The sequence below is a fragment of the Syngnathus scovelli genome, chromosome 6, assembly GCF_024217435.2.
Source record: "Syngnathus scovelli strain Florida chromosome 6, RoL_Ssco_1.2, whole genome shotgun sequence".
NCBI lineage: Eukaryota > Metazoa > Chordata > Actinopteri > Syngnathiformes > Syngnathidae > Syngnathus > Syngnathus scovelli.
The window spans coordinates 16234926-16254460 of NC_090852.1; the positions used below are offsets into that span (position 1 = coordinate 16234926).

Sequence of the window (19535 nt, forward strand, 5' to 3'; positions counted from 1 at the left end):
CAGAGCTGTTTAAGTCTCGACTTATTTCGATATAAAATGTAGTAATTACTGGAAAAAAAATACAAATGAATGTTTATAGTATCTCTTTAAATTTCTATTATTCAATGTATTATATTCAATCGTTATGTATTTTATTCATGTATTTTATATTTTGATTGTTAATGGTGAATTGAAGTGATTCCATGTGTAATATCTTTATCTTTGTATGTATAATCTTATATTGTGAATTTATATATATTTATATTTTATTTTGAAGCAAAGCGCAGCACCGTTTTATATTCGAGGGGGACGCTGTGACCCATAAAAAGGTTTCGCCTGCTCGGCTTCAGAAATCTGTGCTTTTTAGTTTTTTCCAGGAGACTGCAGGACATCTAAGATGGGAACAGCCTTAATTTACGACGAGGAGATGACCCGCTACAAACTGCTTTGGTTGGAGTAAGTATGAGATGTCAAGTATGCAGCCATTTGGCTGATAAGTCCGACACAAGTTCTTGCTTGGTGGGCACAACGGTCCAGCAGCGCAACAACGACTGCCAGGTTTTTTAGCAAGGAGCGTTATTTCGTTAGTGGTTTCTTTGATTTAATTTTAAAAATTGCATCTTTTTACGCGTGTACATATATTGTTGCTGGGTTAAGGAAAAGTGTGCGTTTTATATCGTTGTTGTTGCTGCTCAGATATCTGAGTTAGGTTGGTGCACCGTAAGGGAATCGTGACCAGTATTTTAAACGTGTTATTTCTTTCCAAAGAATAAAGGTAAATATATTTGATGGATGTGGTAAAATAAAAAATAAAAAAAGAAAGTTTATGTGTTATGCCGTGCGGGAGCAGCTACCCGGTGTTGCGTTTAAATGGTCGGAACCCATTATCGCAATATTGTTTCTGGTGGGACTATTTATATACGCTTTGTGCAAAATAATCGCATTCTATTTTTATTCTATTTCACTTAGGTTGATATTTTGTTTGAGACATTACTTAAATGTACAGTCAAAATGTTTTTATTTCATTTAATATTTTTCGTCTTTTCTTAATGTCATAGGTTTTCCATTCATAACTGTAAAGTAAGATGAAATCAACAGATACGACAAAATTAATGGAGGAATAAAATTATGATTGATAATTAGGGCTGGGCGATATGGACCAAAACTGATATCCTGGTATTTTTAGACTTTATGGCAATATACGATATATATCAGTATTTTAAACAAAATGTGCAAAGTGTTTAGTAAGTGTGTAGTATTTTTTTTTAAATCTATAATAAGAATAGCTTACATTTTAAAAATCAGAGCTGTGCAAATAACAAATGTAAACTAAAACAGGCTTACTTTAGCAGAGAAACATGGACCTACAGGTTCATGGCAGTAAATGTAAACTGATTTAAATAAAGAGCTATGCAAATACCAAACATTGTAAGCAAAACACACTGACCTTGGCTGGAAACAGACCTACAGCATTTTCTTCAGCTGTATGAAATGAAAATAGATATACATAATTATGAATGCAAAGAACAAAAAAATAAAATTAACCCATACGCTTGTTGCAGAATTTCATAATATAAATAATTATGATTGATTAGCAGCAGCATAAAAACACATCATACAAATTCAAACCTGCACTTCCAGTCCAGACTGTGAGCTCGAGAGGCCCGAGCGTCTGACAGCGAGTTATGAAGCATTGGTCCAGAGCGGTCTGGCCGCTCGATGTATCTCCGTACCCGTCCGCAAAGCCACAGACGACGACATTCTCCTGATTCACAGGTGAGTCCTGAACTTCTAATTCTCATCATTTTTTTATGCCTTCTGAAGTTCCACAAAAATGTTCTAGCGAGGAGTACCTGGAAGCGGTGAAGAAGACGCCGTACATGACTCTGGAAGACCTGAGGGAGTTCACCCTGAAATATGGCTACGTCTATTTCCACCCAGTGAGTGGTATTAACATTGTTGCTATGGAACATTGTGGAAAACTTGAGTAGTAGTTCCAAATTACTCAGCAGCCATTTTAAAGCTTCCACTTTTGTGCTACAGAACAGCTATCACTGCGCCTTACTGGCAGCGGGAGCCGCACTGCAACTGGTGGACGCCGTGATGAGTGGGAGGGTGCGAAATGGCATGGCTCTAGTCAGGTAAGAACTTTTAAGCCAGTCTCAGTTTGATTTGAACGCATTGACTCGTGTGTTTGATCATGAGCAGACCCCCAGGGCACCACAGCATGCGCAGTGCCGCCAACGGCTTCTGCGTGTTCAACAATGTGGCCATAGCAGCCAAATACGCCCAGGGAAAGTACGGCGCTCAAAGGTAACGAGGTCAAGTGCATCTTTGGAGCTTGTCTTTCTATTTTATGACTTTTTTTTTTCCCAGGGTGCTGATTGTTGATTGGGACATACATCACGGTCAGGGGGTGCAGTATGCGTTTGAGGATGATCCAAGGTTGGCACAGATTTCTTTCGATGTGATCAGAATTTCCAATGGCTTTCCTTCCACAGCGTGCTTTATTTCTCTTGGCACCGCTACGAGCATCAGAAGTTCTGGCCTGAACTCAGAGAATCGGACTATGACAGTGTCGGCGAGGGCAAAGGTGCTGGCTTTAATATCAATGTGCCGTGGAACAAGGTCAGTAACACGCAAAATTTGCCAACCTTTCCATTCACTTTCCAGTCAGCGTCGTATGTCCGCTGTGTCCAGGTTGGCATGCGGAACGGGGACTATCTTGCCGTCTTCTGTCACGTCCTTCTGCCCGTCGCCTACCAGGTGAGACGAATTCACGGAAAGTAACGGGGCTGACTGGACCTGAGTGATTTTTCTTGCAGTTTTGCCCGGACTTGGTGCTGGTGTGTGCGGGCTTTGACTCTGCCATTGGGGACCCAGAGGTACATTCGAAGCGCTGTGCTTTTTAATTTGCATTTTTATCAATTATTATTATTTTCCAGGGTGAAATGTGCGCCACCCCAGACGTCTTCGCCCACCTCACCCACCTTCTAATGAACCTCGCCGAGGGAAAACTGTGCATGGTGTTGGAGGTCGGATACATTCTTTACATTTTCAAGAAGCATTTGAATTTGTTGATAGCATCTCGCAAACGTTTGGCAGGGTGGATACAACTTGACTTCTCTCGGCCAGTCCGTGTGTGTCACGGTTCAAAGTCTACTGGGCGATCCGGCGCCCCGGCCAACCAACCTTCAAGGACCCTGTCAGAGGTTCAGCCGCGCCATGTAGGAAATTTGATTTTACGCATGACGGCGTGACTTACTGTGTTTCTCTTTCAGCACGCTGGAGTCGGTTCAGTGTGTGCGCGCAGCTCATCGCAAGTATTGGTCGTGTCTGAAGCATGCAGGTACTGGACCGATGAAGGGAACCTTGAAGGGAAATACCAACTCTTGGTTCATTTATTTCATAAACACATCAAATATATCGAACCCCTGAGTGAAATAGTTTTGTACCTTACTCCAGCTGAAGCGCCCCCTTCGGACGTCAGCACGAAGCGCATTAAGCTAGAAGAAAAGCGCCAAAGCGGTGAAACAGCTGAAGGCAAAGACAACATCTCATGGCCCGAGCCTGAGAAGTGTGTCGCGCCTCCCGTACGCACGGCGGTGGTGATCCCCGAGGATGTGGATTGTCCGGATGGCTGCGAACGCTTCCACCTGCCTCAGAATGCCTGCTCGCGTTCAACCAAGTGCGATTTTCTTTTTTTCACCCGGACAAACAAATAGAGCTCCTTAATGATTGATCTTTCTCGCTCTGTCCAATAAGAGAGAATTTTGAAAGTGATGCTGTCACGAAACTATCCAGTCTTACTGCACTTGTTGGGGAAATGGAGAAAAATGAGGTCAATATTTTTTTTTTAAATTATGACTGGCTGCTTTTCCCTCCAAAATATTGCCACTATTTTCCCCCCCGACCAGATCCGCAATGGCTTGGCCTTGGTCAGTGACGTCTCCATGGCACTGGAGACCGTCATCAAGCATGCAACCGCTCTCAAACAACGGTAAAAACAAAAGTGGATGCAACGCTAACTGGATTAGCAACAAAAATAAGTTCTTCTTTTTTTGCAGCGTTTTGGTTGTATGCGTTGGAGGCAATGGAGTCCTGAGTCACCTGCCAGAAGATGGGTGAATATTATTTCTACTTCGTCGTGTATTTATCATCATGAAATGAGCTTCACCGATCATGTCTTTTAGGACAACACTTACAGTAGACATCCACAAAGGGGCGCTAGAGATGCCCAGGTGCAAACATTACATACCTGTGAGTCTGAAGAACGGCTGCGGGGAAACGTCAGGGTTGGTGCAGGCCACGTTCGGGCTCCTCCTGCCTTTGGCCTACGAGTACGACCCCGCTCTGGTGCTGCTGGCGCGATTTCACGGCACAGATGGCCCCAGCGAAGGCGCGTGGCAGCAGCTGGTCGGCCTTCTTGGCGGCCTGGCTCGCGGTCACATGCTTGTGCTGGTGCAGGTGAGGAGAAGAGGCAGCAGTAGATGGATTAGAAGGATTTTTTTTTTACCTGGCTTCCATTTTAGGAGGATGAAAAGGCTCTCTGGGAGTCCCGCGCCAAGTCTGGGGCAACTTCTTGCTCCATTAGCTGAAGATCTTGAGGCACTGGAGCGCTTGAGACTCCACCTTCAGGCTGACTGGACGCTGCTGAGGACTTCAGGTGAAGGCAAAATAACAGTCAGTGCCAAGCTGCTGTTGGTTACCTGAGCGCTCGTCATGCACACGTACCATCTCGTCAATATTTCATTTAAAAGTCTATTGTGCTATTTTCTCATCAAAACAGTACAAGAAAGTGGAAGCGAGGACAACTGAAGCTTTAATATGTATTCCTTCCATTCCATTTCAAGAACATGGTCCACATAGGAAGGCCAAAGGCAGAGGCAGACATGCTAACCACAGGACCACTGCCAGTGTCTATTCATATTCCATCCATTCTTATTTTTTTATATATTTTTTATTTTATTTTTTATAGTAAACTAGAGTCAATCCCTGCTGACTGAGCCATAGGACACATTTACAAATCTTCAATGAACCATTTGTTGTTGTTGTTTTGTGACATCTTTTTATACAAAATTAAAAATATTCACATTAATCCAATTATGTGTCTGCTTGGTGGTATGGGTCTATAATTCGATGCCCGAGGATCCCAAATTCTGAAGGAGGCCTACAGTTTACTTCAACATCAGGACACCATGTGTAGTTCCTTGTCCTGCCTGTTGGAGGCGCTGTGAAATGACGCACTGGTCCATGCTCGTCCCACAGTACGCCCCAGCCCGTCTCTGCCCTTGACTTGGCCGGTGTGTGTGTTCGCAGGCACCGTTCCCTGTTTGTCATCACTATTGCGTGCGTGTGTGGCGTGTGTGACAAACACGCTCACACGCTCAAAAGATGTCCACCAGCTCGCAGTCCGCCAAAAGCAAAAAAGACGAGTCTTTTCTAGGCAGACTCGGGGGCACTTTAGTCCGGAGGAAGAAATCCAAAGAAGGTAAGTCATTTATTAATATTTTCGTCTCTTTTCCAAATGATCTTATTTTAGTCATCCATATTCTTTTATTTTCCTTTAGCGCTCATATGTGCGGCAATCACGTGGCACTCCAGTTAAATCCTGCGGGCTCGTTTACAATATTGATGACGTCAGTTTTTCATATTAGTTTCTTTCGTAACCACAAACAATAACGTCCGAGACAAAGCATACCGCGCGCTCTTATTATGTGAGCTAAAGGACATAAATAGAAGCGCACAATAATGCCACATAGTCAAGAGTTCAAATAGATTTAGGTGGCCTTATTTACATTTTAAACACTTGTCAGAGTTTGTCTTGACTTATTTTGAGCCTATGTGTGTGTGCGCGCGCGTGTGTGATAAAAAAAAAAAAAAAAAAAAACAGCTGCGAGATTTAACGCCTGTGTGTGTATTCACTAAGGGTCAGCTCCAAGTTGCTCGAGGACTGCACAAAATTAAATAGGATTGAAGTATTCTACAATATGCTCCTATGGGCTGATGTTTATTCCGATTAATACTGCTGTGATTTTTTTTTTTTTAATCTATTTTTGCATTCCAGTACCAAATGGCTTGCTGACTGGCACTGGGGTGTGAACTGGTGGTTGAAGACCACCAGTGTAGAAGTATGCCAACACCATAGTATGAGCAAAAGTATTCAAATAAATTGGAAAAACATGAGTGCACCACTGCCATCTACTGTAGTGGATGTGCCATTACACAAGAAAAAAACATTCAACTTTACTGTTGGGCCAAACAGTTATAGATCAATGTGATTTGTAAAGTTCAATACTGTATGATACTCTGATATACTGTATTTATGCAGTACTGCAATTTCTTGTGCTTTATTGCTCAAGTATATTTTATTTTACAACACGTTTGAACTTAAAGGTGATGTTTTTTAATGGTTCATCTTGCAAGCTGCTGTGGTTTTCCGTCAGGCGTGGTGACTTTATTCTCAAGAGGAAACACCCTAACGACGAGTAGCGTTGGGAAAAGTTGCGTAACGTTTTTCTGAAAACTCATTTTCCATGTCAGCATTTTGTGGTCTTCTTGTTTTTTGTCCCCGTTGTCAAGTTATCAAGACCACAACTTAATGGGGAACATTTTGACTTTCTCTCACTCGGCTCAGATTGCTGCACTTTTCACTTTTCTTGGGTTGCTTGTGACAAACTGACAGGAAGTGTGCGTTTTTGTGACAAGGCCAAAGTGTCAGTTCATGTCTGTCACATCCATGAGTTGCTTTATAAGGAACGAGCGTTCGCATCCTGATTATGTGGTCTCGCAAATTGCCGATGACATTCACTAGTACGACTTAAACCTTGCTCGGTTGCTGCTGGAATGATGACCGCAAAGAGTAAGTTGTGTTCTTAATTGGGGGGGTTCCCTGTTTACGACTACATTGGCAAATATCTATATATAATAATAATTTATATAATAATATCCATATCTTCTTTATTATGACCCGTTTCATCTCTGTGTGGCCATTTGCTTCTCCTGTTCATGCGTTCTGTTTATTCAACTTAATTAAATTAACCACAACAGTTTGCAAAGTGATGCACATTAAATAAAAGACAGCTAAAACCAAAAAAATTAAATATTGTGCCGGGCTATTACTTTTGACGGCTTAAAACGAGATAACGTTTCAAAAAAGCAAAGATCATTGCAAACTGAGCAAACAGAGCGAGCACAGATTCTGCTCCCCGCCACTAGGGGGCGGATTTAAACCATCCACCCATCCTATTACTAACCCCCGGTCATCTCTGGGGCTTCTGTTGCTCTCCAGTCTCGTGCTGCCGACGTAAATAACCTGCGCTGTATTCAAGAGCCTGTCTGTCGCCTCCATATACTGCCACTTTATTTATATCCTCAACCAGTAAACTGCCTCTCAGCCCCTCCCCCTCCTGTCCCAGAGCTCTAATGGGGGGGTCACTTGAGCGTTATTGTTGTTTTTGTATGCTGCTCACATCTTTGAATAATAAACTGTTTAAATATATACAAGGCATCTTAAGGCAGTTGGATAACTAAAATGTAAATAGAGCCACAACTAGGAGTGTAATAAACGATATAAAATAAAGTAAAAATATCTACACCTCATTTTGTAATTTGACTCCAAGATTTGTCCGTTCATTTGCTTTTGTAATATAATGTCAGCAAAAAAAAAAAAACCCCTCACATGTTCTATCTGGGTTGCCGGCTTTGCTCGAGATTGAATTAGTGGAATTGTGTTAGCGGTAATAGAGTCACTGCCTGATTGATTGCCTGCCGCAAGTAAGAAGTATCAGAGGCTTGATTTGGTGGCTCATTGAAATGCAAAATTTATGCTGAGTTAGACAATCAGATAGACAAGAAGAAAAACAGTTTTTTATATGAAGGGTAGGGGGGGGTAAAACATGATGAGTATGCACCAGCACCACACACGAGGTAAAAATTGAACTCATTTGTTCATTAAAATTAAGTCAACACATTTTAAGGATATTCGATACCACTTTTTTATTCAGACCGATACCAGTACTCAATTCTTGAGTTTCATCGATAGAGATACCAAGTATTGATACCGCCAATTCTTTCTACACACAAATATATACAGTCCTTTATAGTTACATGAAATGAATGACCATTTTCTATTATTCAAATTTCCAGTTCCTGATAATAAAATGGCCACAAGAGGGCGTCTGATACTGGTATCAGCTGCTGTCGCAAGTACTGATACCTTGAAATAAGACTGATATCGCTAACGATACCATCACACACATTTTTTTTCAAAATATCCAGTTGACTATCAAGTCAATGATAGTGGGAATAAATAGGAAATAGAAATCTACCAAAATAAAAGTAGTAACAGCGCTAAATAGGCTGCAACAGACTCAGGCTTTCATTTCCAACCATTACGTCACACTAGCGTCCATTGGAGATTCTACTCTTAACACACACACACACACACATCTCCAGTAACTAGACCTCTGAGGTGGGGAGGAGATTTGTGACAGAAATAAACACGCCCCAGCTACTGTTCGGCCTTACTCACACACACACACACACACACACACCCTCACACATATTGACATATAACTGTGCATGCATTTACTGCATCGTGCATCCAGCAGGAATTTCAAAGTGGGGACATGGCGGGATTACTTTGCGGTACCAAGAGGAAGAAACCAGGTACTTTGATAGAAATGACAAGTCGGCCGTGCCTCACAAATTAAGCGTCGTTGGGCTTAAACTGCTTTTCAGGGTTTGTCCATACGTAGGTGGCTGTTGGATTTTGCCGACTTTGATGCAGGTCGTACTTGACTCGGAAGCGGGCGTAATGTAAGCAGATGAGCCACGGGGGAGGAAGCGACGCAATTAGGATGAAATGTAGCAATTCTGCTCTGTAATTATGCAGCCAAATGTTGAGCCATGAGAAGATTCCAGGCTAAAAAGGACTGACGGTATCAGATCGGAAATGTAGCGTGGACGCCTTCCCCCGAGCAAATGTACATTACTACTGCTTTGAAGTTGTAATTGTTCGACATAATATACAGTGATTCATACTTTATTTTTTGTATAAAATAACTATAGAATAGAGAGCGCACTAACAAGTGAAATGGAGTCTTAAAAAAAAAAAAAAATCAATGTGTCCATTAGCAGGCAAAGCCCAATTTGTGATAGCAGATATCGATTATCTTTCAATCTGCGTGGCGTTTACTTTTATTTATTTCCTCCATTTTGTCTGCACTTAAACACGCCAGTTTTTTAGCAAGATTGCTGAAGGCTTCGTTTTTGTAGCCAAACAGGAAACATGAAGAGATAAAGTTGTTGATGGAACATCATGTGGCCCGTGGAAAAAGTGACCAAGTGTCTTTCTGGCAGTACTTTTTAAAAAATCTTGGGGGAAAACAGAAGCAGTGACATTAACAGTAAAAGGAAATAACTATATAAATGCTGATGAATCAAGATAACATTTATTTTATGAAATTTATATTTAGGTGCTATTTGCTGTTGGACATTACTCATGGTGCATTCTATGTGTGTGTGTCTGTGTGTGTGTTTGTGTTGTGTTGCCGTGCGACTAGTGAGTGACCTCCATGAGGAAGGCAAAAATGCCATCAACGCTCCAATGCTTCCTTCTGGGACAAACGTCCATCCCGAGGACACTCTGCTAGGTAGCAACACACATTTCTTGATGTACTTTATTTGTTTGTATTAATTTACATGCAATAAAAAAAAAAAATAAAAAAAAACTGAATTCTCACATGGGATCATGTCTGCACTCAACATGTGTGAAGGGGATGAAAAAAAATGATCTCACCTTGTCTTTGCCAGAGGAGAACGCCGAGAGGATCATGCTGGACCCGACCTCGCGAGATGACCCCAAGTTTAAAGATTTGCTGAAGGTAAAAAGAAGAAGAAATGCTCAAAAAATATTTCTAGAAATTTGGAATTTGAGGTGAACAGGATTTACTTCACAAGAGTGATGGGAAACGTTTTTAAATGACCTAGGTCTTATTTTCTGGTGTATCACACAAGCCTGACATGTGAACAGGGGTGTGTAGACTTTTTCTATCCACTGCACACTACAGGTGCTGATTGACTGGATCAACAGTGAGCTGGAGGAGGACAGGATCATCGTGAAAGACCTGGAGGAGGACTGCTATGACGGACAAGTGCTGCAGAAGCTTTTTGGTGAGTCAGGTTGTCCTCTGCGTTCGTGGGCGCCCTCTAGTGTCCATTACGTGTTACCGGTATTAGAGTCCACACTAATACGGTAAGTAAAATGTGCGGGGTTTTTTTATAATTAACTTCATTTATAGTATTAATGTCTAAATACTGTAAATATCACAACACAATATCTACGTAAGGTAGTGCAGCTTAGAGATGTACACACAAGCGCTACCGATAGCTTTCTTTTAAACATGCTAAAGCATATTGCGTAGCACTAATTGACAGGCAAAGAGGCGGGTATTTTATAGAATAAAACAACGAGAAGAACTTACTTTCTTACGCACAATCTGAAGCGCATCTTGAAGGAGCCAGTCTTACAGTTCTCTAGCAGGCCCTTTTTACAACTTTGACGTGAGATAATTGTGGAAAACGTCAAACCGTCTCCTGTTACCGCTTACTTTTTGTCCCTTAAGGTGCCTGCAGCGCCACCGCCGGACGTAGTGGCCAAAACAATATTGCATCGGTCGTGATTTTAGGATACAATGTTAGTGAATGGGAATTAGTTTTAGGGTCGTTTAGCTAAAGTATTTTAGGGTTTGATACCGTATGAGCCTTTGGGGCAAAAAAAGAAAATAAAGTTTTTGGTTGCACCATAGTAAATTTATTTTTATGTCCAAGTCTCATTGTGGCACTAACAAAGACAGTCTTATTTGAAAAACGGTTCTCCTCCCAGAAAAGCTGTCAGGGCGGAAACTGAACGTGGCCGAAGTGACCCAGTCGGAGATTGGCCAAAAGCAGAAGCTCCAGACGGTTCTGGAGGCTGTTAATGAGCTGCTGCGTCCCCATGGCTGGTCCATTGAGTGGAGTGTTGACTGTGAGTGCTCTCTTTCAAATGATCCAAAAACTACTGCGTTGGCCGGGAATCGAACCCAGGTCAACTGCTTGGAAGGCAGCTATGCTCACCACTATACCACCAACGCTGTTGTGGCAGTGTTTCTTATTATCATTTGCTTCAATGAGAAACTGCATTTTTTTTTCCTCCAGTCATCTACTGTAAACTTACTTCAATAGTTGCATTTTCAAATTGTAATTCATTCATCTGCATTCATAAATACAAACAAACCAAACAATCCTAACAAATAATATTAAATTATAAACTATGACCAAAAATAATTAATTATAGAAATTATCCAAAAACAACTGCGTTGGCCGGGAATCGAACCCGGGTCAACTGCTTGGAAGGCAGCTATGCTCACCACTATACCACCAACGCTTCTTGAATACAGCAGCTTCCTTGAGAAAGCTTGTTCCTCCCCCCCAGTTACCCACGACCGATAGTTGCATTTTCACATTGTTATTCATTCATCTGCATCTGCAAAGACATACAAACAAAACAATCCTTCAAAAATAACATTACGTTATAAACTACGACGAAAAATATTGTTTTTAACAGAAATTACAAAAACAACTGCGTTGGCCGGGAATCGAACCCGGGTCAACTGCTTGGAAGGCAGCTATGCTCACCACTATACCACCAACGCTGTATGCAAACTGAGCGTGGGAAGTCTCTTAAGAGGAAATGTAGAGCGTTCCTGCCACGTCACGCGTTCACGAGTCACTTCTTTGGGCACACCCACGCAGTCAATTCGAGCTTTCGTGAATGATGTCACATGTACAATTGAATTTAACATACAATGCAGTTTGGATTCATACCCATTTAATAACATTGTGGTTGCCGCTCTTTTTATTTTCGTTCTAATAAGGCAATGAAAATATTTGTAGTTGCTTTACAGTCGATCTCCTCAGCGTTAATGTTTTTGCAGCCATCCACTGCAAGAACCTGGTAGCCATCGTGTATCTGCTGGTGTCGCTGGCCATGCACTTCCAGGCGGCCATCAGGCTGCCCGAGCACGTCTCCGTCAAGGTGGTGGTCGTCAAGGTGAGGCGTGCGTGCTCCGCGTGTGACGTTGCAATGTGACGTCACTTCAATGTGGTTTGAGCAGAAGCGAGATGGCCTCCTGCAGACGGCCCTCGTCAACAAGGAGCTGACCAGCACCACCGAGTGAGCACTTTTTTTTAAAAATATATTTTTACAAGAAAAACATTATTCTATGTTGTATTCCAACGCAACGAATTCAACAGTATCAATGGGGCTCGTGTTGCTATTTCTCATGTGTGTGCCGTTGCCGCCAGGGGGCAGTACAATGCATAAATCGAGGTTCCCCTGTCATCTTAAATTTGCACTAACATACGTAGCAAACTGAATTTTTGGCTTTGTTTCCTTTCCAGAATGATGATGGGGAGATTTGGTAAGTAGTGATAGTTTCTATGTATTATGGTGATTTTTATGTAAAGTTTCCAAAATCCGAATTTAGTAAGATTATGCTTTACTTATTCAAAATAAATATCTGTTTGCTTCAACAGAACGAGATGCTTTCGATACGCTTTTGGATCACGCGCCTGATAAACTCAATGTGGTCAAAACGGTAAGAAAATTCCGTTTTAAATTCAGACTCAGATTTTTTTTTTTTTTCATTAAATGATCTGATTGCTGCCCCCTTAGTCACTCATCACCTTTGTGAACAAGCACTTGAACAAGTTGAACCTGGAAGTCACTGAGCTGGAATCTCAGGTATTCAAAGTTTCTCACATGACCACCATCATTTCAGTGGAAATGAAATTTAAAATGAAGAGAATTGCACATATATTCAACTTTTGGAACGTCTATTGGAATACTGGAAGCAAATTTATGAAATGTTTTGAGTTAAGACCGTGGTCATGCAACAATTTCAACTCTTAAATCAAGTCACTGTGATGATGTAATATTGTGTTCAGTTTGCTGATGGAGTTTACCTGATCCTCTTGATGGGGCTGTTGGAGGACTACTTCGTACCTCTGTACAACTTCTTCCTCACCCCAGAGAACTTTGACCAGAAGGTGATTTTTGACCTTCATGAAGAAAAAAAAAAGTCCATTATTGCACGTTGTGAACGATATTCCAAACTGAGATGACATCTTTTGAATCAGGTCCACAATGTGGCATTCGCCTTTGAGCTCATGCAAGATGGCGGCCTAAAAAAACCCAAAGCCAGACCAGAAGGTAATGCAATGTTAAATATTTTTTATGGAATACAAATATTATTTTTTAATATATATTATTTGAAGCTTGGCTTGGCTAATTTTTTGGGAAGTACTTTTTGGTGTAAGAAATTTATAAAGACCAGTTCCTGCAATACTGCTTTTCTCCACTAGAGGGAAACCTCGCGTCACATTTGAAGCGAGCGCCAAGCTAAACGGACCTTAACCATCACTTTTCTGTCTTATAATTTAATGAACCATCGGCAGGCTGTAGCACGTCGTGCATCAATATACATAAAAAGATCATATTATAGGATGGAATAATATTAGGTTGAAGAGAAATCTAATAGTCGTGACGGATGGAATACTTAAAGGTTAATCAACATTTGCTGCCATTAAAGCAATTTCAGTCAGGGGCCGCAATGGAAAAATAAAGCGATACATTTGTTTTATGACATTATCATCAGCGGGGGCTCGCGTTTCAGCTCGCTGTCATCCATTCAGACCTTCCTAAAGTAGAAAAACAATCGAGTTCATTTGTTTTCTCATCTTTTTGTTACCCTCACAGCATCGTACCTCCACGGGGACGATGTTTTTTTTTTTCTTGTTGTCGTTTGCATCCAACTCGTGTTTAACCTTGAATCCTAATTGCAGCCCATTCTGCTGTTCTTCACCAAAACAATTTATCTCCAAGGTCCTAGTTCTGCAGAGAAAATTACAATATGCAAATAAGCCCTGTGGATGCAATCGCAATGTATCTTATGGTAATTATCAGGAAATTCATATTTTGGCCTACTTTGCGCTCCATATGAAGAAGGGAACATTAATTGAGGAGCTGGAATTTAATGGCTTGATGAATGGACCTTTTGTGCAGATGTGGTCAACCTGAACCTCAAGTCCACCCTCAGGGTCCTCTACAACTTGTTCACCAACTACAAGAACTCCGAGTAACAGCATGTTCGCCTGTGAGGTCACAAACAAGGACTCTTCGGTTGTGTCAGAGACGATTGGGAACGCATTTTTTTTTTAAAAAATCATCTCCTGTACGTTTTTTTTAATTCCTATTTATTCGAAAAGTTATTGAATGTGCAACCATCAACTTGAAAACATCTTTAATGTACACACAAGTGCTAACCAAAATGCTTGAAATTCTTTCTCAAAGTTTTTGGGTGAATATTAAAGGAGACATGTTTTACTTTTTTTTTCTTAATTTAAAGTTTCAAACTAGCCTTAGATCAAATTTCGTAACTATTTGCATGTGGGCTGGCAACTAGTCTGAACAGATGGCCGCCATCTTTGTTTGAAGAAAAGAAAAAAACGGCTCACGTTAGATGACGAACGAACGCTTTGTAAAACGGCGCCACCCCAGGTGGGCCGCAGTCGAAGAGGCCTGCCATCGACTGACCTTTCAGACGAGCCCCGAGAGAAGGCCGGAGATCTCAAGCTACCGCCCCCCCTCGCCCGCTGGCGCCACTGGGAAGACAAGCTGCGCATTCTGACGCCTGGCTGAATTATTGAACGAGCAGATGAGTCAACGCGCTGTAAGGAATCACCAAAGTGACAATTTGTTAGCGCTGCCTCACAAGCATTCCACCAATTTGGGCAAAGGAATGTCAGGTTTATTTTAGAACTCCCTTCTTTGTTGCTATGGAAACCTTCCACATAACCCCCCCACCCCCCTTCCAAATTGCCCCTTCATCTGGTTGTCAGGTAGTCCCTTTTTTCACCTTAGCTTGATTTCTGCACTTCCTATCTGTTTTGGTCGGTCTAATGGAAGCTGCTGGACGCATGGGACGACAATTGATGTGCTAACACACACACAACACAACACACACTTTGCCTTGAGTGCTCCAACTCGCCCAGTGTCGGGTCTCGGTCTTTTCATTTGGAAACAGCGTTGGTAGGAATGTTTAATGGGACTTTACTAAAAGATTACAGTGTGAACTTTGTCTTTCATAGCAGCATGGTGGCGCAGTGGGTCGCACGTCTGCCTCAAGGTTCTGAGGTTCTGGGGTGGGACTTTGAGTATTTCCTGGAGTTTTTGCCTGTGCTTGCAAGAGAATGCTCCATCCATCCGTCCGTCCGTCCGTCCGTCCGTCCGTCCGTCCGTCCGTCCGTCCGTCCGTCCGTCCGTCCGTCCGTCCGTCCGTCCGTCCGTCCGTCCGTCCGTCCGTCCGTCCGTCCGTCCGTCCGTCCGTCCGTCCGTCCGTCCGTCCGTCCATCCATCCATCCATCCATCCATCCATCCATCCATCCAAAATATTTAAAAACAAATCCACGAACAGTCGATTGCGATTCTGCAAGAACCGAACAATAAAACAAACAGTTCCGATCTCCGGTTTCCGCTGTTGTCATATTTTCAAAGTGTGCCACGCTTGTTTGTAACGCTTCCTTCTGTATTCTGCGCACTGTACTGAAGTGCACATCTCACAAAAATTGAGGAAGTGCTACTGTTCTCTACATCACATCCTCTCCAGTGAGTGTGTGGCTTCACTTTTAACCTGCTGACATTTGAGTTTTTTGTAAAAAGCGACCGAGTGCTGACAGAGCTCTTCATCGGAAAACACAATAAATTGAACTTGAACGTATTTATTCAGCCCTCTGCTTCTTCTCGGGAGCCGTAAGCCATTGGGGGAGGTAAGCAGCTTGAGAAATTGATTTTTTTTTTGTCCGTAATCTTGTTTGCTGAAGAAAACGAAGGAAGTCAGAGACCTCACAAAGACTGCAAAAGAGGATGTGAAGGTCTGACTTGTCACCACGTGTTACTTTCATATGACACATGAAGGAAGAGAGCCTCCATTCACACAAGGTGTCATACTCAAGTCAAATGTTTTGACTGGTTTTCATTTTTGAAGCTGAGAGGACCAAAAGCTTTCATTCAAAGTAACCTTTGAAATAAAGCGCAGACTGGACTTTGCTGTTCTCACATTTTGCAGAACTGAGAAAAAGAAATCCTGCATAGTTATGAATTGTGCCAAATGCTTTTATTTTTATATATATATTATTTTGAGCTCTTTACAGAACATGAATGATTAAACGAACGTTTGTATGAAGTCTTGCCAGAGAGGGCGCTATGGAGGCGGATGTGGCTCAGGCCCACAATGAACAAGAACAAGAAGACAGATGTATGGATGCTGAATGCTTCCAGGGTAAGTAAGTTCCTTTGGATTCTACCAGTAGTGAGGAGAAGCTAATAGAAAATGATTGAATGAAGATTAGCTAATTGCTATCACCGACTAAATCATGTTTATTATTTCATCTCATGTAATTTCTTCTTTGTATTGACTGATGTTATATTATTTATCATTAATTTAATGTGCCTGTCCTCCAAACAGTTGCGAAAACAAAAATGATCCAGCCGACGTCTCTTCAAGACCCCAAACTGGAGAAGCTCAAGGAGGTACGTTTGCTCTCACACAGCGGTAAACCACTCTCACACATACCACTGAAACGCTCTCATTTAAACATAACTCTTATGCCCCCCCACACACACTACTACCACACACACTACTGGAACACTCTCACACGAACTCTCACACACTACCAAAACACTCAAAAACTACTGAAATGACGTGAACGCTTGAGGTTGGCCGAGAATTGCGTTCCACAGCCTGCATGAATCACACGTTCTTGGAGCAGGCAGGCAGGCAGTCAGGTGGAAGGTTGCCTGAAATTTTAATGAAGGTAATTATGGGAGGTAGATCACAAGTTGGGGGGGGGGCAGCTTGACAGGCTCTCGTGGATGACAGCCTCCCCCCCACCACCTCGGAGAAAATGTCTCCTGCAAGTGCCAATGAATAAATAAGCTTCTTTGTATGTTGTCAGATTGAATATAGAGGAGTTCCTTTGGTTCTTTTTCCATTTGGTTTTATCTCGGGAAATTAATTAGGGCTATCAAAGAGCTCAATGTGGAGAGATGAAAGAAAGCGTCTGTTTCTGTCTGGCCAGGCACTGGTGGATTGGATCAATCGCACTCTGAAAGAAGAGCACATCGTGGTTCGGAGTCTGGATGAGGATCTGTACGACGGGCTGGTTCTTCATCATCTCCTCGGTCAGTTTTCAAAAACATCGGTTGTGTTTTTTGGGATTTTTGTTTTCAACGTATTTCTATTTTGTTAGCACTTAGCATTTTTTTTATTCATGAGATTTAAAATCATCTAAAATGTTTTGTTTCCCGCAGGCAGGTTGGCCGGTGTGCATTTGCCCTTGGAGGAGATTGCGCTGAGCAGCTCGGCTCAGATTCGAAAGCTGGAAGCCGTCATGAAGGAGTTGGACAAGAGACTGGACCAGCCGGACAGCAAGTGGGACGTCAGCTGTGAGTCATGATGACAAACAAACAATTCTGCGCAGAATTGACGTCCATTTTTAGATCCAATTAAAAATCCTTGAAAGGGTCCATTTTCCGTAATTGAACTGCCGTTCTTTCAGCGATCCACAAAAAAAACCTCCTGGCCACTCTCCATCTGCTGGTTGCCATGGTGAGATATTTCCAGCCCGAGCTGGAGTTGCCTTCTGGCGTGAAGGTTCAAGTTGCGCTCGTGGAGGTAAGTCAGCACCTCCGGCTCGAAAAAGTTTCCGGTCGAGTGTTGGCTCACACGGATATTCGTGCAGGTGAGCGGGAAGGGAATCCGATCAGAAGTTCAAACCGAGGTTCTGACGGAAGAGAGGTGACCACCACGCTGAAGTTCTGTTCATCTGAGGAGAACATGACATTGCTTCTTGTTTTTGTTTCCAGCAGCGATTCAGAGAACCTCAGCAGAACCGATGGTGAATATCGTTCCTAAAATTATTATTTTTTAATTTATAGTTGCCCCACTTTAAATTCAAACACTATATTGGTACTTTTAAAAAAAAAGACGAAGTGCTCGTCTTAATGATGCGCTTTTGTGCTCCACCGTGCAGGGGACGCTAATCGCGTGGAGCAGCTGTTGAAGATGGAGGCTCACAAGGTCGCGCTGGTGAAACAGGTATGGAAACAAGGACGAGCGAGACGAGGAAGAGAGCAAAGGTGCCAATTTACAAAAAGCTCCAGAGGCACTCAAGTGTTGGAAAGGCAATTAAGCAGCGTTCTCGTTGGACTTTTGCTCTTCAACCCTCAGGCCTTGTTGGGTTTTACGAGTCTTTGCGCATTTTAATGGCAGAAAGTTTTTCATGCCCACCTTGTGTGAACCGTGTTGCAGAACGCGGCGTTCTGCATCTAGTTTTCACAAAGAATTTGGTGTCCAACAAAACAGCCAGTTTGGTTTTATGATATTTCCATGCACACAAATCTTATGGTGCTTAAAAATGGGCAGTAGTGGTAAAACAAAATGTCTTCCCATGTTTAGGGACTGCTTGGCTTTGTAAACAGGAACATGGCCAGCCTGGGCCTGCAAGTGTCCGACTTGGATAAGCAGGTACAAACGTGACGTGGATCACGATGAAATGGACTGTAATCATTTCGTTTTGTTATGGTGCAGTTTTCTGACGGTGTGATTCTGCTGCTGCTGATTGGCCAACTCGAGGGTTTCTTCATTCCTCTCTGTGACTTCAGTCTGACCCCCGTCGACCACGCACAGATGGTACGATCCAAATTGCCTATTTCATGCGGGTTATTCAATGAGTCAGGTTTTGGAATCGACATTTTTTTTTCATCCTTGTAGCTCCACAATGTGTCACTGGCCCTGAGCCTCCTCACTCATCTGGGCCTGCACGTGTCATCAATTCAAGCAGGAGGTGACGTTACAACACTCTTACATCATGTCTTACAACTCACACGCGTGTAACTGCAACTAAAATAGTCATTCTTCCCAACTACTCCCACTTTGAGGGGGCAGAAATTCGCCACCTAGTGGCAGATTATAGGTACTGCTACAAATAACCACGCACGCTTTAATGTTCAGTCTGACGTCATGTGCTTGATTGTAAAGCTAAAGCAACCCAACCTGTAAATAAAAAGAAAAAAAATAAGAAAAAACCTAACGTGTCAACGTTTTCTTTTTAGATGTCGTCACTCAAGACGTGGCAGCCACCCTGAAGGTCCTCTTTGCTCTTTTTAACAAGCACGCAAGGCAAGAAGAGAAGATGGCTGCCAAATCTATCGGAGACTTTCATTTATTGCACTCAAAATAAAACTTATTACCCACCCAAGAAACATTTAGAAATGCATTAGGGCTGTAATACGAGAGCTGCTACTTACATGGGTCAATACCTCCACAATGGGTCTTTCAGACCCCCCCGAAAGTTGATATTATCATTGAATTTTATCGTCTTTCTATTAAGTAAATTTTATGATGTAATGAATGCATATTCGCCAAAACTTCGCCATTTTGCAATCAGACATT

The 19535-nt window shown here is 42.4% G+C and overlaps 4 protein-coding genes, 1 long non-coding RNA gene and 3 other non-coding genes across 18 annotated transcripts in view; 3 read left to right on the plus strand and 5 right to left on the minus strand.

The window, feature by feature from the left end:
* Positions 1 to 1739, minus strand: part of srpk2 (SRSF protein kinase 2) — a 30372-nt gene extending 28633 nt beyond the window's left edge. The window contains exons 1-2 of the mRNA XM_049723622.1: positions 1609 to 1739; positions 1427 to 1461 (exon numbers count right to left, since the gene is read on the minus strand). The gene's annotated coding sequence lies outside the window, so the exon portion shown is untranslated. The remainder of the gene's footprint in view (positions 1 to 1426; positions 1462 to 1608) is intronic.
* hdac10 (histone deacetylase 10) lies at positions 242 to 5082 on the plus strand. Of its 5 annotated transcripts, XM_049723631.2 has the most exons (18): positions 252 to 435; positions 1621 to 1755; positions 1823 to 1919; positions 2023 to 2120; positions 2188 to 2292; positions 2356 to 2424; positions 2481 to 2607; positions 2680 to 2745; positions 2805 to 2864; positions 2925 to 3014; positions 3085 to 3191; positions 3261 to 3328; positions 3445 to 3667; positions 3745 to 3820; positions 3897 to 3979; positions 4047 to 4103; positions 4173 to 4645; positions 4769 to 5082. In XM_049723631.2, exons 1-18 carry the CDS (start codon positions 377 to 379, stop codon positions 4795 to 4797), a joined length of 2022 nt encoding a protein of 673 aa, XP_049579588.1. In that variant the 5' UTR covers positions 252 to 376; the 3' UTR covers positions 4798 to 5082. The 5 variants fall into 5 exon arrangements, with proteins under 5 accessions (XP_049579585.1, XP_068507162.1, XP_049579586.1 ...); XM_049723630.2 differs by having other exon boundaries at positions 251 to 435; positions 2481 to 2745; XM_068651061.1 differs by having other exon boundaries at positions 245 to 435; positions 2481 to 2745; positions 2925 to 3184.
* LOC125970911 (uncharacterized) lies at positions 4525 to 10869 on the minus strand. The gene is made up of 3 exons (XR_007482293.2): positions 10467 to 10869; positions 9782 to 9860; positions 4525 to 4639 (listed from the first exon to the last, which is right to left on the minus strand). It is a non-coding gene; the product is annotated as an uncharacterized lncRNA (long non-coding RNA).
* parvb (parvin, beta) lies at positions 5265 to 14407 on the plus strand. Of its 4 annotated transcripts, none has more exons than XM_049723645.2 (13): positions 5267 to 5470; positions 9546 to 9635; positions 9796 to 9866; positions 10053 to 10155; positions 10868 to 11008; positions 11958 to 12073; positions 12138 to 12196; positions 12424 to 12443; positions 12559 to 12620; positions 12698 to 12766; positions 12970 to 13071; positions 13162 to 13234; positions 14087 to 14407. In XM_049723645.2, exons 1-13 carry the CDS (start codon positions 5374 to 5376, stop codon positions 14161 to 14163), a joined length of 1080 nt encoding a protein of 359 aa, XP_049579602.1. In that variant the 5' UTR covers positions 5267 to 5373; the 3' UTR covers positions 14164 to 14407. The 4 variants fall into 4 exon arrangements, with proteins under 4 accessions (XP_049579605.1, XP_049579602.1, XP_049579604.1 ...); XM_049723647.2 differs by lacking the exon at positions 5267 to 5470 and adding an exon at positions 6454 to 6841; XM_049723646.2 differs by lacking the exon at positions 5267 to 5470 and adding an exon at positions 8482 to 8649.
* trnag-ucc (transfer RNA glycine (anticodon UCC)) lies at positions 11043 to 11114 on the minus strand. The gene has a single exon. It is a non-coding gene; the product is annotated as a tRNA-Gly (tRNA).
* trnag-ucc (transfer RNA glycine (anticodon UCC)) lies at positions 11336 to 11407 on the minus strand. The gene has a single exon. It is a non-coding gene; the product is annotated as a tRNA-Gly (tRNA).
* trnag-ucc (transfer RNA glycine (anticodon UCC)) lies at positions 11604 to 11675 on the minus strand. Its single transcript has one exon. It is a non-coding gene; the product is annotated as a tRNA-Gly (tRNA).
* A 1272-nt stretch (positions 14408 to 15679) lies between the features above and the next one.
* parvg (parvin, gamma) lies at positions 15680 to 19345 on the plus strand. Of its 4 annotated transcripts, none has more exons than XM_049723650.2 (13): positions 15682 to 15849; positions 16267 to 16361; positions 16548 to 16612; positions 17161 to 17263; positions 17393 to 17527; positions 17641 to 17756; positions 17824 to 17879; positions 17948 to 17979; positions 18115 to 18179; positions 18540 to 18608; positions 18672 to 18773; positions 18855 to 18927; positions 19196 to 19345. In XM_049723650.2, the coding sequence occupies exons 2-13, from the start codon at positions 16286 to 16288 to the stop codon at positions 19321 to 19323; spliced, it is 1020 nt and encodes a 339-aa protein (XP_049579607.1). In that variant the 5' UTR covers positions 15682 to 15849; positions 16267 to 16285; the 3' UTR covers positions 19324 to 19345. The 4 variants fall into 4 exon arrangements, with proteins under 4 accessions (XP_049579610.1, XP_049579607.1, XP_049579608.1 ...); XM_049723651.2 differs by having other exon boundaries at positions 17951 to 17979; XM_049723653.2 differs by lacking the exon at positions 18540 to 18608 and having other exon boundaries at positions 15680 to 15849; positions 17951 to 17979.
* The last annotated feature ends 190 nt before the right edge of the window (positions 19346 to 19535 follow it).

Coding starts and splice junctions, on each gene's coding strand:
- hdac10 (XM_049723628.2), top strand. CDS start 377: ATGGGAACAGCCTTAATTTACGACGAGGAGATGACCCGCTACAAACTG. Junction 1,920..2,022: donor GCTACGTCTATTTCCACCCA/GTGAGTGGTATT, acceptor TTTGTGCTACAG/AACAGCTATCACTGCGCCTT. Junction 2,121..2,187: donor AATGGCATGGCTCTAGTCAG/GTAAGAACTTTT, acceptor GATCATGAGCAG/ACCCCCAGGGCACCACAGCA.
- parvb (XM_049723645.2), top strand. CDS start 5,374: ATGTCCACCAGCTCGCAGTCCGCCAAAAGCAAAAAAGACGAGTCTTTT. Junction 9,636..9,795: donor TCCCGAGGACACTCTGCTAG/GTAGCAACACAC, acceptor TGTCTTTGCCAG/AGGAGAACGCCGAGAGGATC. Junction 12,444..12,558: donor AATGATGATGGGGAGATTTG/GTAAGTAGTGAT, acceptor TTGCTTCAACAG/AACGAGATGCTTTCGATACG.
- parvg (XM_049723650.2), top strand. CDS start 16,286: ATGGAGGCGGATGTGGCTCAGGCCCACAATGAACAAGAACAAGAAGAC. Junction 16,613..17,160: donor AACTGGAGAAGCTCAAGGAG/GTACGTTTGCTC, acceptor CTGTCTGGCCAG/GCACTGGTGGATTGGATCAA. Junction 17,264..17,392: donor GGTTCTTCATCATCTCCTCG/GTCAGTTTTCAA, acceptor TGTTTCCCGCAG/GCAGGTTGGCCGGTGTGCAT.